We start from the raw sequence: 16,035 nt of genomic DNA, 5'->3' as shown, positions 1-16,035 counted from the left end.
ACATGATCAATTAAAAGTACTGTGAACTAAAAAATTAAAACATTTCCGCTATAAGAAGCAATTACAACGTGCTTCTACTGGCAAGAATCAACATCAGATTAATTCTCCTCTCATACACCTGTATATGCGTTTCTAATAGAGAAAATATGGTACACAGCATGGATTCCATAAAGTAATTACTCATAATCTAGTGGAGTGAACACCCGGAGACAACGCTGCTAATGTACTATTCACTTAACAATATTATACATGTTTAGTCTACTTCCTCGTATCAATTCAGCACAGATTGGTTTTCTTTGTGCAGTCTGAAAAGCATCATGAAATACACATCCAAATCCCACTTTAAGGCAGAGAAATTATAGCGAGACACCACACACAATACTGCAATAGAGATACTGATCTGGAAATACTTGAAAATGGTATTAAAATAAGCCATGAATAAAAATGATAGATACTACTATACTTGCACGGTAACAACATTAAAAATTCACTTAAACAAAAAAATTAAATCACATTTCACATACTTTATAACTTTCTATGGTCATTGTCATGACACCAATTACCATCAAGGTACTTAACACACTATAAGTACAAATTTGAAAATATCAATAAAACTATCAGTTTATCAGTCAAAATTACTTTGGCTGCTCACATGATTGATAGTTATGATTAAAAATGAATCCAACCATGGAAAATAGGATACAATAGGTCATATCGTATCATAATCAGAAATTTAGATAACTGAGGTCCAACTGTATAAAAAGCTATACGACTTATATATATTAATTGTGATGTGACTATGGAATAAAGATCATGAGGATGTGGTTACCCGGTATCCGCCTACACAGTGTATAGTGATTACAATCAGACTACCAATTATCTTACTATAATATGATAGCAAGGAATTTATATGACGTGTATCGGTGAAATCAATGTCAAAGGATTACCATGATGAATCTCACTGATTCTCAATATGACAGAATATGAATCATATGATATCATCAAAGTAGATATATTGCACAGGTTTTAAAAACATCAGGTTTTTTTTTTCTCTCGAAATTGCACATGATAAATTGCAATATTGCACTGTGTATGAATTCAAACAAATTTTGGAATGATTTTCAAATAAAATTAAATCTGGAATGATTAGATATAAATACAGCTCATAATAAATAAATAAATAAATAAATAAATAAATAAATAAATAAATAAATAAATAAATAAATAAATAAATAAATAAATAAATAAATAAATAAATAAATAAATAAATAAATAAATAAATAAATAAATAAATAAATAAATAAATAAATAAATAAATAAAATAACATAACATATATATGGGTCAATGACGTGAAAGGAACAGGACTGCTGAGTGATCTGATGGAAATCTCATCATATGAGATCAGTTTGGCACAGTTTGTGTGAAATCAAAATGCTGCAATAGTGATATAATAATGAGATCTCATTTTTCATTTTTAGTCGTGTCATAGAATTGGAAGGTATATATGCACCCCCACCTTTCTCGTGATCGATCTCGTCAACAGAATAAAGTGTATAAAAACATCAAGTTGTGTTTTCAGCAAGAGTGGTATTTTTCAATCCAAATGCTGCTATGAATATATTAAGAGTAGTAACAGCAAACACACATGCAGTAGCGATGTTATTCAGCCAATCAATCTTCCTCTGTTTATAGATGTTATTCAAATCATCTCGTCCAATCAGGAGGAGGAGTACTCCAGTTGCGATCTCGGTGAGAATTGCAAAGATTAACATACTGATCAGGAAGCCAAAAAATTCATAATTGTCACCTTGTTGGAGCACAGATTTCAACAAAGCAGCATTGGCCATCAGAAGACATACATCCAACAGCCCTGTGGCCACTGTTTTCTTTGTTGCATAATGATTCATATTTATCTGTTGTGGTAAGCCATGCTGAGAAGAAAAAGGAAATGAAAGTCAGTAGATAAAGACATAGCTTAAATGTTAAAAAACAAAGCTCATGTACCAAACTGAAGCTGATATAGTTAAATATCTGCCTACAAGTGGAAATTTCTACTGGCTGGAAGCGAAACGACATATATTGACCCTCTTTGTGCAACTTGTCTCAGGGTAGAGATCTGTAAGTGTTTGCTTAGAATCATGTTTATTCCTGAGGTCACATGATACTCTCTCCCTAAACTTCTGGGCAGTGAATAAAAATTCACCCAAGGCGACTACTAGTACATATATCACAGATTAAGATTAATGATTGAAATCACTTTTTTTTATATATAAAACTTATCAGAGAATGTAATCAATGACTGAAAAACATATGACATAGAATGATTATTGACAGAAATCATTTCCATACAAAACAACACATAGAATATAACTTATTACTGAAATCATTTCTATACATAATCATATAACTGAAATATGATTGACAGAAATCATATTACATAGAATGATTGACAGAAATCATTTCCATACAAAACAACACATAGAATATAACTTATTACTGAAATCATTTCTATACATAATCATATAGCTCAAATATGATTGACAGGAATCATATTACATAGAATGATTGACAGAAATCATTTCCATACAAAACAACACATAGAATATAACTTATTACTGAAATCATTTCCATACATAATCATATAACTCAAATATGATTGACAGGAATCATATTACATAGAATGATTGACAGAAATCATTTCCATACAAAACAACACATAGAATATAACTTATTACTGAAATCATTTCTATACATAATCATATAACTCAAATATGATTGACAGAAATTACATTACATTGAACGATTATTGACTGAAATCATTTCAATACATAACACATAGAATATGATTAATGACTGAAATCATTTTTATCCATAATCATATCACATAAATATGATTAATGACTTCATGATTATAACCTGTATCAACTGATCAATTATGCATGCAATTATAAAAGATGTATTTTTAGGAGTTTGTACATCACTCATATTTCATAGAACATTAATGGGGAGGGAAACATAATTCCTTCAGTCTGAGTTAATATGTATGTTCTTTGTGTCTTTAATTCAATAAACTCTGGCATATTGAAATCATGATTGTCAAGAAGAAGAAGCATTAAAAAAGTTGTGTGTATAGAAGTATCATAGATCAGAATTTGGAATGAAATTTGGGGTTACAAATGTATGTCAATTTCTGATTGACGATTTTGAGTGAAAACAAGTCAAATAATTAATATTTGCATATTATATGACATGTCTCAACAATAACAAATAATCAAAGAAAGCTTAGAAAGAACTCCCATGTGCTGAGAGTATTGGAGACACATTAAATATAATTCGAAATTACTTAGCTGAAAACTAATTATGCAAATCAGAAAATTAATATGACCAGATTTGAGTGTAAAACTAATGAGGTCTGCGCAATGTAACAGAAAATCTATGTCTCCAAGTTTAATTGAAATGTGATTAGAACCAAAAAATTATGAATTATTATGCTTATTAGGGAATTAATATGAACAGATTTTTACCCCAAACTAATTAGGTTTGTACATTGTCCTAGAGCATCTTTGTACTAAGTTTCATTGAAATGGAATAATTAGTACTGTGAAAACTACAAAATTTCGACCCCTCTAAAAATTCGACCGCCTATTTATTTGCCGGGTTTCGGTGTTTTATTTACCTCCAAATTTTCGACTCCACTAAAAATTGCCGACTCATTCTTATTCGAAAATTGCGACCAGTTTTAGTTTTCCCCCAAACGAAAAAAAAAACGATGTGAGCGTTCAAACGGGACCTTCCTCAAAGGCATGAATCCGGGTTTCTGATTGACTGAGAGATTTTTATTTTATTGGTAACGAAAATATATTCGAAATAAACGAAGTTTCAAATAAAAACGAACACAAAAATCTCGGCATGCTGCGTTTCTGAATTGTTGATTATTACTGTACTCAGTAGTGATTATAATAATGTACACAAAATAAATTTGTTGAATGGTTATGAAATACAAATAAAAGTCAACTTAGTTTCATCGTAAGCGAATGATTCCGGTCTCGCATAAACGTTTGATGCTGTAGGATATCCGCCATGTTCTCTTAGGTCAAATAGGTCAAATCGCTAATTAACCAATCAAAAAGCTGGATGATGCCAATGTGTTCAAATTACCATAGCTTATTTAAATATGTTAATGTTATTGAACGCAATGCGGAAGAGATTGATGTTGTAGTACGATATTTTGGCTTGGATTTTGATGCGAAAACGGCATGATTTTTTTTAAATAAAAAAATTAGTTGTTTTTAAAAAATAAACTGGTCATCTGAAGAATAATTTAACATTGTTCACAGTGATAACAGCTCATTCTCGAAAGGAAGCTTACCCGCTCACGCTAGTCACGATAAAAATCATACACGTGTACTTTTGAATAGACAGACGTCAATGACTACGGTAAAACTTGGACTCTATTTTAGCCGGCAGGATTGATTGAAATGTCCGAAAAATGACGCCAAAATACACCTTAAAAGTCCCATTTTATTTTCTTAAATCCCATTTTATTTTTTAATCCAAGGGCGAATTTACGGCAGAATTTGGTCCCTCAAATAAAGGACACGTGAGCTTTGATTCTAACCGAATACATTGCACTGGGTCGGGGAGATCGTTTGCTAAACTTCCATGTATCTTTTGTCCAATGGGTACCTGTACTTCGAACATTCGCAAGTTTTCCTAGGTAGTGCGAGACAGCTTTGTCTTTTGACCTATTAGTTTTGTGCTGACCTCTTCTCCGCGTCTTGATGTTTTGTTTTGCTTGTCATAATACTCACTGATTGATGACTTTGTTTAGATTTTGAGTTACAACTCGGCCACGACCTTTGCTTTTACCGTGAAACATGAGGAAGTTTACGTCAATTGACGGACATTGCATTTTTTAAAAACTAATGAAGCACACTGTCTATCATCCCCATTTTTTTTTGCTGATTTCTATTCTGAAAAATTCGACCGTCCGAAAATGCACCTTAATTTTGACTCTAAAAACACGTCACATTTCTAACACCAATTATTTAAAACCGGTCGAAATTTTGGAGTTTTTACGGTACTTTAGATATCAGTGTGAAAGCTTAAAATTGGTTAATTATGCAAATTAGGTAATTAATATGTACAGATTTTAACCCACAATTATTCAGGTATGTCTATTGTCCTACAGCATCCATGTACATTCATTGATATGTGATGTATAGTACCTGAGATATCAGTGTGAAAGTTGGTTAATTATGCAAATTAGGTGATTAATATGCACAAATATTTACCAGAAACTAATTGGGTCTGCATAATTCTAGATTCATTGAAATGTGATGATTAGTACTTTAGATATCAGTAAAAAAGCTGAAAATTAATTATGCAAATTGGGTAATTAATATGCACAATTATTTACCCTAAAACTAATCAGGTCTCTGCATAGCCCTAAAGGATCTATGTACCAAGTTTCATTGAAATGCGATGATTAGTACTTGAGATACCCGTGGAAAAGCTGAAAATTAACTAATTATGGAAATTAGGTGATTAATATGCACAAATATTTATCGAAAACAATCAATCTCTGCATAGTCCTTGAGTATGTAAGTACCAAGTTTCATTGAAATGTAATGCTAACTACTTATATCAAATGCTGAAAATTAATTAATTATGCAAATTAGGTAATTAATATGTACTGATATTACCATAAAAACTATCAGGTCTGTGCAGTGTCGTATGACATCTATGTACCAAGTTTCATTGAAATGTGATGATTAGTACTTGAGATATCAGTGGAAAAACCGAAAATTGACTAATCATTATGCAAATTAGGTAATTAGTATCCACGGATTATTACCAAAAACTAATCAAAACCTAGCATTAGTTCAGAGCATCTATGTACCAAGTTTCATCAAAATCCAATGAGTGGTTGTTTAGATATCAGTGGAACAGTCATGGAACCACTAAAAAATAGCTAATTATCATGCAAATTAGGTAATTAATATGCACGAATTTTTACCAAAAATTAATCAAATCTGCGCATATGTTCAGAGCATCTATGTACCAAGTTTCATCAAAATCCAATGAGTGGTTCTTTAGATATCAGTGGAACAGTCATAGAACAGCTAAAAATTAGCTAATTATCATGCAAATTAGGTAATTAACGAGCATGGATTTTTACCAAAACCTAATCAAATCTGCGCATTGGCCCAGAGCATCTATGCACCAAGTTTCATCAAAAACCGATGTATGGTTCTTGAGATAGCAGTGGAACAGTCGGACACACATACACACACACACACATACACACATACACACACACATACAGACACACTAACTGCAAAGACTCCCATTTTGTGCTTCGCACATGGGAGTCAAAAATTAATTAAGAGACATGCATGGTAGCATACCTCTTTATTAATAGTTTTAGAAAGACTGCTATAAAATACATACATTAGAAAAACAGGAATGAGCCCGATGACTCTGATATAATCTCAATAATAAAACTATTTTTACTTTGTCTAGACAAAAGAAAAAAAACGTAGTACGGATACTTGCTTTAATTATATCCCAAGTCAAATTAAAAATAAATATGGTTTATGCTGAAACACATACATTTCTATTTCACAAATAGAGGTCTGCGAAGTGAATTTACTAAACAAAGAAATCAATATGCAATTCATGCGTTAACACGTTAACCGATCGTATGCTAATGATTTAATCTTTTTAAACAATCCAATGGTTAAAAGCTGCAATGGCACAGCTGTACTATTTTAGGGACAACTCAATTCTATTTTGCATATAAAAGGGAATAAAGAGATCTGAAGAGGATTTTCAAAAAAAAAAAAGGAAATTTTGTTACTAGGATTATGAAATTTGTAAAGGTCACTAAACAATCTGCTATCAGCTGAATGAGTATTTTATACTTATAAAATTTAACGATAAAAGGGCATGTCTAAATTTGTGTACATGTAAATGTAGCAACATAAATAAGTGTGGAAAGCTGCAATATGAGAACAGAAATGTGTGCATTTAAAATTATTGATGCTATGAAAAGCATCACAGCAAGTTGATTAAGGGCATCTAATTATCCTAAATTACTGAAATTTTCACAGTTCTTTCACAAATATTAAGGTGGGTGGCTACCATTACAATTTATCGCTCACAATATTCAGATATAGTCATTAGTCACAGAATTACTTTTTGCATAAAAAATGTCGTCTAACACCAATGGCAAATATGGCAATTTGTATTTTTCATGAAATAACGCTTTAATATGATTTTTTAAGGAAATAGTTCCAAAAGAGATATTTTTGGATTTTTTTTCCAATAAGTTGTGTCTAAACCAACAATTATATACTAGTATACCAGTAACACTTTTAAAACAACAAAATGTGATCAGCTAAATGAATGACCTTACTAGTAAAGTATGAGTTTGTTTGGATTAATTTTCAGTTTATTTTCTTACTGGATTGAAAAATACAATGGGAAACAATAAACATATTAGTTGCTTAAACAATAATCACAATAGTATCCCATGATTCCATGGTGCAATAACTGGATTGGGGTGCAAGGTACCACACACAATTTTGTTTATTTTTAAAGTTGCCCAACTGCCACCATTTTCTAAGCATAATTCTAGCTCACACTCAACATGCAGAAAACATTTCAAGTTGTCAATCTCAAAAAGATAATTGTACTACTAGTGAGCTGCAAGCAATTATAGTAAAGATCTTTGGATTCAATGCTTTTCATATAGGGAGATAATACAGAAATAATTTTGAGAATATTTGGCCTTCAACTTCCAGGAATAAATTTAAAAAAAAACTACTGAGCAAAAAATAAAATTCTCTGAAACACTCCCAATATCGCAAAAAATTGTAGACTATTTGGTGGACTTTCAGGTCGAAGTTTGGGGTCAAAATTGTTTTTTCACTGTTTTATGACACGATTTTTAGTATTCCCGAAAAATGGTATTAAAATAACAAACCAGTCAGCCATTAAGTATCAAAACACAAAGCAAACTAACATGCATCAAAAACATTATGTATAATGTCCATCATGGTTACTAAAAAAGGACGGTTAAAAAAACGATTACTCAACTTTTTTTTTCTCTGTAAACAGCTAAAAAAAGGAAAAACAAACAAGCCACTTGTCAGATTATTATAATACGGTGGTCAGAACAAAAACATAGTTACAACACATGTAGCATATTCTGGATAGGAAGTAAAGCAAAAATGGCGTAAAATTTTCCCATAAGCCTCTGGAGTTCCATGTTTACGGAAGTAAATATCACAATTTTTCAGTTCTGGCTTGATTCCCGTGCATCTTTGACAATGTCATCTCGTTAAGACTTTGTTGCTTTAGATGACAATTGTTTCGACTGGAAATATATTTTTTTTTAGAGTAGGAGAAGGCAAACATGAATGCAGCGAATATTTTTTAGTAACTGTGTGTCTAAATATGTCTAAAAAACAAAAATGGCAGTCAAAAGTCAAAAAGCTAAACTAAATTTAAAAAGACGGTCTGTTTACATGTCATGATGATTTAGGTACACTATAAAAAAAAAAAATTATCTGTATAGTCCTAATTAATATATCAACCATGGACCAACCAACAAAATATGAAAATCAATATTCAGCATTCAAAAAACTCAATAGACAAGACAAAAGCACGCATATTTGTTTCCGCTGAAATGGCTGACATCTATACACACTGACTGATCGTCTGCTATAGAAATTAGGTTATGATGCCAGTCACATGTCACTATTAATAAAACATCTTGCCTGTCAATCAAATAATAACATTATAAATAAATGTTATATTACCACGATTAAAAATAAAAATTTTATTTTGAAGTGATAATACCAGCAACCATAAAGACAAATAACTTAAATAAATAACCTTGTCCTACTTCATCAATCATTATCACTTGCACATACATTTACTATTTTTTATGTTAAAGTTTATATTTGATAATTTGAAATAAATTAAAATTATGATTGGTGGACTTAGTTAGTCATTGTTATATAAGAGTGGCTGTTAAATTTACCAGCTGATTTCAATGGTCTTCACAAAAAGCCTGAAAAATTTATAAATAACTACTCAATAATATTAAAACCATTATTCTCATCATCATACGAATGCCACTTGTGCGATTGAAAAGAATTAGTATGGATTATGCAGCTAGACAATTAGGATCAACTGCATCAAAACGGTGTAATGCTGAAGTTATTGCTTCAAATTTGCGATTGGACAAATGTACATAAAATGCAATGGTCTGGGAAATTTTGTTTAGGTCCCCGGTGTGAGGCTAGTGTATTTTTCAATGTGTGTAAAAATTAGACAAGGAATGATTCTTTATAGAAATTCATATTTATGGAATGTGATTTTATCAGCAATCGGAACAAATATGTGCACATGTGTGACATGATAGGTTAGATACTTGGTCAATCTGAGCATGTTTGAGATATAGGTGTGGACAGTCAATTGGACACACAAACGCAGATGAAGTCACTGTTAATCCAGTTGAGACTAATCACAGGGTACTTCTGGTCAGGAAGAAATCTACATGTAACTTAGACAAATTAAGGCAAATAATGCATGAGTCCCACGAGACTCTGACAATCAAAATACCCAGCTTTGTAGATAGTCTTCTAAATGCAGTCAACCGTGCAGAGACAAGTAGAAAAGGACACTTCAGTATTGAAAGAATTTTTCCTCACTGATTTTGGCATGTCTGTGGAGGTGTTCAGGTGTATATATTCGATATGACCATGAACAAAAATCTGGTATCTGGTCACCATGCATATCAGTTAAAAATGTGTGTGTTCTTAGGATTTTGACTGGATTTTTAATAAGTTAACAATTTTTTTTCATGCCAAGGCACATTTTGCATCACAATTTTAAAATAATAAAAACAATTTCAAAAACAAATTAACCAGAAACTTTTTCTCTGGGTCTTTCCCCATCAAATGCAGGCAGAGTAACATATAAGCTAGTTATTCAAGTGTTTCACATTGTCATATTGCATTTATTAATTATTATCAGATTTAAAAACTTCATAAAATTTGTTCAACAATCGTAAAAAATTTTTATGAATATTAGTGAAAAAAAATACATCCAACATATTGAGCAGACAATTTTTTTTCAACATGAATAATAAGACAATATTATCTTGTCCACTTTGAATGATAGAAATTATACAGAATATGACAAAACAGTGAGGTAATGTACTAAGAGAACATTAAAGGGTACCATAGTGGTTAAATGTGGGATCTGCACTGCACATACCAATATATACAGGTGTAGGTCAATGTGCCATCTTACAAGGATCAAATTTGTGATTTTTTTTTAAAAAATCAAGTTGGGTCAGCCTTTTCAAGAAAAAAAAAAATCAGGATTGTATTTGGACTAGCGTGAATTTTAGAGGTGCAAGCAAAAATGTTTGGCCCTGAGTTTCTTCATAAAATGTCATTTTGTTTTTAACAAACTGCAAAACTATTTCCGAGCAAAATATTTTCAAGGTAATTCATTCAATGTAAGATTTTTAAAGTAAGTCAATGTTATGATACACCACGGAATGTGTAACTATCGATAGTTATGTTACATGCAAATCTATGTGCGTCAGTGAAGTATCTATCATATTGGCAAATGTGTTTACCGGTAGTTACACAGAATTTGAATGCATTTGATCTAATTGTTATGCACAGTATGGGAGCCATATTTTAACAATCGTCCTTTAATTTCCTATGCAAATTCTTGTTTCAGGTGTGCAAATATTAATTCAATCTGTATATATTGATCATTTTTACATATCGTATATCCAGTTAATAGTGTTTAATTATTTTAAATAACTATCAGTTTCAAAAAAATGAATAAAATTGTTACAATTTTGCAAGGAGCATAATTGACTTTCTAGTCATTAGGTTAAAAAAAAATGTTTCTAGTTCTGCAGTGATGAGCTTTTTTCCCTTTTTGCAATATTTTGGCAGAACCCAATCATTTTTTTTGCCTTATAATTCACTACAGAATACAATAGTTAGCAAAAACCTGTGAATATCTTTAAAAAAATATATTTAATATCTTACTCCTTAATGTGTATGCGATTACATGAATAATATGTGATATAGAAATAGGTATCTATAATTATTGTTGGATATATAATACTAAATATCATGTCATAATACAATGAAAAACAATTGACCGCAAAGCCCCCCCTATGATATGAATGGTCTATCCCTTATTTGATAAGCATTACAACTGTCTGTTTGCCTGTATCTAAATGAAGGTAACTATAAATTTGACAATTCAGGTGAAAACCATAGACAGGTCAATCAATACCATAAAAATGTGGTCAATATACGACAAATTTTACAAGTAATGATCCAGTATATAAATCAAATGTTGGTTCATGTGGGCCATCTGCTGTCTGCACGTGTTTCCAGAACAAAAACATGATTTCGTTATTTACTTAATTTTTTATCTCTTCTTTTTATAGGATCACGTGCATATTTTTGGCTTGATAACACAGCTGCAATTTATTTAGAACTGCAGTTTCTTGAAAAAAAAAAAAAATCTTACATGTAATTTGTTATCACAAATAATTTGGCAATAACAATGTAGAGTCAGTATTCAGTTCAATCTTTGAAGATTCCAACCTAAAAATTCACATATTTCTGATCACTCACAATATTGTTGTTGTAGGAGTATTAATATTTATGATTTTTTATACAGAACTTGAAAACTTTGTTGATTGATTTTATTCAGTATAAAAACGTATAAAAGTTATATAACCCCACCATGGACTGTCCAACAAATCATGGCTAATGCTTTCCATTCATTCCTTTGTGTGAATGTGATATTCTCAATCACAGTACAAATCACAGCACTATTGTGCGGGTGTTTGATTTACATACTTATCAAAACACGTAATGTTGATGTTTGTCTAATTATGTTGCAACAACTTAACAACTTGTGAACATCACTCAGTTTTTTTTTTTTTTTTCATTCATCAATTAACAATTCTCTTTTGTTAATGAATTATACCTATTATACCGATAACTATAAGGTATGGTATTAAATACCCCGGATTTCAAAATATTAATGCATTGGATGCAGGAAAACGACTTACCGATGCGACGGGGGTCGGCAATTCAGCTGGATTATCATTTCGACGGCTTGGATCAATAATAATGGCTGCAACATCGCTGGCTCTGCATGGATTATCTCTTTCTGTATCACTGTCTTCATCTCTGAGCCCGACGTGCTCGTTTGTGCTCATTCCGTTATTGGTTTCTTCTCCCTTTCTGTGACCGCTTGGTAATTTCTCGCTATCCAGGCTCTCGTATGCGAAAATTCGTGGTGGTCGTGGAGGCGGCGGGCCGTACGGAACCAAAGGTGTCCCCTCAGTGCTGGGCTGTTCTTCGAGTTCCGGTTGATATACATTATCTGTGAAAGCGTCTCCCGATGATACTAATTGGTCGCCATCCTCCATTGATGTAGCCATTACATTTAGTGTACGTACGCCGTTGCGTCACACTACTAATTTGTTATTGTAAATTACAATATTGGCTGTTATAAATTAAACTCAACATTGGATCACTTACTTATTTTATTTCGAAAACGACTGTATTAGTAAAATAATGGTTGAGTTTATTGTCGCCAGTTTGTAATCTACAAATAAATTGAACAGTTTGGTTTCTTTCAGCATACATAATCCAATCTTATTTACCTTTGATCCGGAAGTAGACGATGTTTTGAAAATGATTGTCACGTGGTTGGTTCGACATCCTCGTGCGGTTATTATTTGAAAAAAAAAATACAAAGAAAACGAATAAGTATAAACGCTAATATTATGCTTTGAACTGAGTGAAGTATGGATTTCATAATATATTATAATTTGAAATACAACAACAATAATTTCTAAATTTACTATTTTGACACTTATGTGTATTTGATGTAAATAAATAGTTGTCGGCGATCGAGTAACCAAAGCTCTGCAAAGCATCCAACGAAACCCCGTAGAATAGATGCCGGTTAACATTGTATCTTTTTCAGTGTTCCTCCGAGAAATAAAATTAATTCACTGAATTACGCGTATTTCGACAGTTTAGTTAAAACACATTGATTCGCTATGTAAACAATTAATTGTGATTCTATTGGCTCTAAAATGATCTTTTTAATTTATTCATTCATTCTGTTTTACGTGAAAACATGGGTTGGGCGTAGAGCATTGCGCCATGCGATGCGGCCCAGTCATTTTTAGGGACTACTTTTACACTTTCTGGCAGTTTACAGGCAAGAAAGGCGGCCATATCGTTATATAGTCTGGACAATATACTCGCCATTATTCGTCAAATTTTGGCACTTTCAGGGCGACTTTGTCGTCTCTGGGCGCCTCCCTCTCGTGTTTTTTTGCATACGACCATAGAATCGAGTGCAGTGCAACTCGATCATATATCACCGGGTAGTTTCTACAACCCGGAAGTGGATTTTTATATCAACATACGTGTTACAGTTTGAATACGGACAGGACACAACGTTTTCTGGCTTTGTTGAACAGGTGGTGAGTTTATAGTGGCACGGATTGTCTGTGTCTGCGGAAACATCTCTTTACGTTCCTGTAGAACTCATCATTAAGTGTTCGTTGAATCATAATCAGTATAGGGTTCGGAATTTTGTCGTCTTCCAAGTTACAGGGGGTCGCATTTTTGATTATCTATGAGGATCTTGCCTACACAACACATTGAAATTTTGTGTTATGGCGACCCTCGCAATTGAGGAAAATTATTACAGACTCAACTTTTGTACAGTGTACAGTAAAATATCAAACAACGAGCTTTAGCCTCTTGAAAACCTGAACCTCCGACATCGTCAATGAACTATGATGAACGACAACAAATCAAAGAAAACCGGCATCACGATCAACGGTGACGCTACGTCAGAGGAGGCTGCCATCTGTTCAACAAACAGCGGCAGTGACACCAACACCAGTAGCGGAAGTACAACACCAGCAACAACACCCACTGATGGTCTACCACCAGCCTTAAAAAGTTTTGGATCTAGCGGTAGAGGTAAAGCTAAGCGTGTAAGTATCAAGCTTGAAAGCGAGACAGAAGTAAATGACACTGTTGCTAATGAAAGTTCCACAGCTTGCAGTGTTGTTGAAGTAGTCCCTAATGCGAAGAAACATGGGAGTTCTGATGACGAGGGGGTAAAAAATGGTGCTAAGCATAACAGAGAGGATTCAAGCAAAGTGTCTTCCCCAGAGAATGAGAAAGCTGATAAAACATTTGGGAAAGGAGAACATGCAAGTTCACCACATCCCAACATTGACAGTCCCCAAACTGAAAAACCACCACAGAATGAAAAAGAACTAGACATTCAAAGAAGGTTGGAAGGAGATGATAAAACAGAAAGTGAAGAAAGGGAAGAGCAAGCTGTAGATTCCTCAAGTGATGGAAGGTTTATGAGGTTTGATGTAGAAGTTGGCAGAGGGTCATTCAAGACTGTTTACAAAGGTCTTGACACTGAAACTGGAGTGGCTGTTGCTTGGTGTGAATTACAGGTATGGTGTGATTATTATTTTTCAGTAGGAAGGTTAGACATTTGTAAATTCAAAAACAGTTATCCAAGTTTAATTGGCAAATAAGTTAGAGCAATATTTTTGGGTTAAATGTTTATTAATAGCAATGTCAGGGTAAGTGAATAAACATTCCTATATCATATCCACTGTATGTCAAATCTCATGAATTATGTATATAATTAAATTGTAATTTTTTCAGGGGTTTGAGTGGAGTACCCCCTTAAAATTTAAGCACTGTAACTGCTTATTGAGTACACAATATGCAAGACATCAAGACATTTTGCTTTTTTTTGATAGTGTAAATTCCTGCTGTGTGAGTGACCTAGGGAAGTAGGAAAGATAAGCTTAAGTAGGGTTTTGCTAAAGGAAGGAAGTGGTAGTCATCATTTAAATGGCCATTCAACTTAATTTAATAACACATCTCATTATACAATTTTCTTTCTGTTTTTTTTTTTAATCCCAGAAGGCTGAAATATTAACTTTTTTACTATAACAGTAACAATGTAGAGTATTTAATGTGTGATAGATGCAGATGGTAACATGCAGTTTGTACACTACTTGCATAATCAATGTAGAGTGGCAATCTTTATTGAATACAAAATTCATATGTCTATGACTTTACAGTAATTGTCATGAATTACACGATTGAAAGGCTTTGTGCCTCATGTTCAATAAGGTGTCTCTGTCTTGGCACTCAATTCTTTGTCAATTCACTGACAAAATGGGATTGTCCAGTAGCTAGTATTGTCTGTGTTTGTCCAACCATAACTGGTACATCTGTTTTATTGTCCAGTAGGACTAATATTAGAATCCTATCAAAATGTTGCTTTGTGTACTTGGAGTATCCTTCTCAATGGGGTGGGCCACTCACCATCAGTTACATTTGATATTAATATATCAAAGAGATATGCATTATAGAAGAACAAAAGATCGTGCTTCATTCTAATTATATGCAAATTTCGTTGCTTTTTTACCGTTTTATTTTGTGGAGAACACTAACTTGGACTAAGGCTGGTGCAGTTATTGTTCATTGATTTGTCCAACCATTTCCTTTAAATGTTTTGATAGTACCGGGTATGTTTACCGGTAACTCTAAAGAAAATAACTTGAGAACTGAGAGTACATGTACATCAAAAATCTACATTGTGTGAGCAAGACAGACTGGCATTTCAGTTCCATTAGCCCTGCGTACGGTGCTGTGTGTACAGGGACGCGTTTGGTTGATGGATGTCCCCACCACAGCCCTGCGTACCTCCAAAGTCCGTGACTTTTTTAATGAAATAACATGCCCAGGTACCAAAAATGATGAACGATTTCCAGATATATCTAGAACTCCCAGTTTGGAGTTCAGTTGTGGATGAAATCGGCTACTTTGCCCTAAAAACAAACGCATTCTCTCGCGTGAATGAAATTAAAAATGGCGGCGTTTGGTGGATAATTCCTCCGG

At 32.9% G+C, this 16,035-nt stretch overlaps 2 protein-coding genes across 3 annotated transcripts in view; one reads left to right on the top strand and one right to left on the bottom strand.

The window, feature by feature from the left end:
• Window positions 1–1,478: 1,478 nt before the first annotated feature.
• Window positions 1,479–12,651, bottom strand: LOC144345054 (ninjurin-1-like). Its single transcript, XM_078006736.2, has 2 exons — window positions 12,135–12,651; window positions 1,479–1,932 (listed from the first exon to the last, which is right to left on the bottom strand). Exons 1-2 carry the CDS (start codon window positions 12,507–12,509, stop codon window positions 1,564–1,566), a joined length of 744 nt encoding a protein of 247 aa, XP_077862862.1. The 5' UTR covers window positions 12,510–12,651; the 3' UTR covers window positions 1,479–1,563.
• Window positions 12,652–13,262: 611 nt separating this feature from the next.
• Window positions 13,263–16,035, top strand: part of LOC100367403 (uncharacterized) — a 36,749-nt gene continuing 33,976 nt past the window's right edge. For both annotated transcript variants that reach the window (XM_085496978.1, XM_085496977.1), the window contains exon 1: window positions 13,263–14,570. In XM_085496978.1, the coding sequence (XP_085353104.1) occupies window positions 13,887–14,570 (684 nt within the window). In that variant the 5' untranslated portion in view covers window positions 13,263–13,886. The remainder of the gene's footprint in view (window positions 14,571–16,035) is intronic.

The sequence above is a fragment of the Saccoglossus kowalevskii genome, chromosome 3 (assembly GCF_978046115.1).
Source record: "Saccoglossus kowalevskii chromosome 3, keSacKowa6.1, whole genome shotgun sequence".
NCBI lineage: Eukaryota > Metazoa > Hemichordata > Enteropneusta > Harrimaniidae > Saccoglossus > Saccoglossus kowalevskii.
Note: the sequence above shows the minus strand (reverse complement) of the source record. Positions and strands in the feature narration are given on the sequence as shown.

What these genes read in the sequence shown, in the direction of transcription:
- LOC144345054 (XM_078006736.2), bottom strand. Translation starts at nt 12,509, where the DNA reads ATGGCTACATCAATGGAGGATGGCGACCAATTAGTATCATCGGGAGAC. An exon ending in TGCCGACCCCCGTCGCATCG is followed by an intron (nt 1,933 to 12,134) that starts GTAAGTCGTTTT and finishes TTTTCTTCTCAG; the next exon opens with CATGGCTTACCACAACAGAT.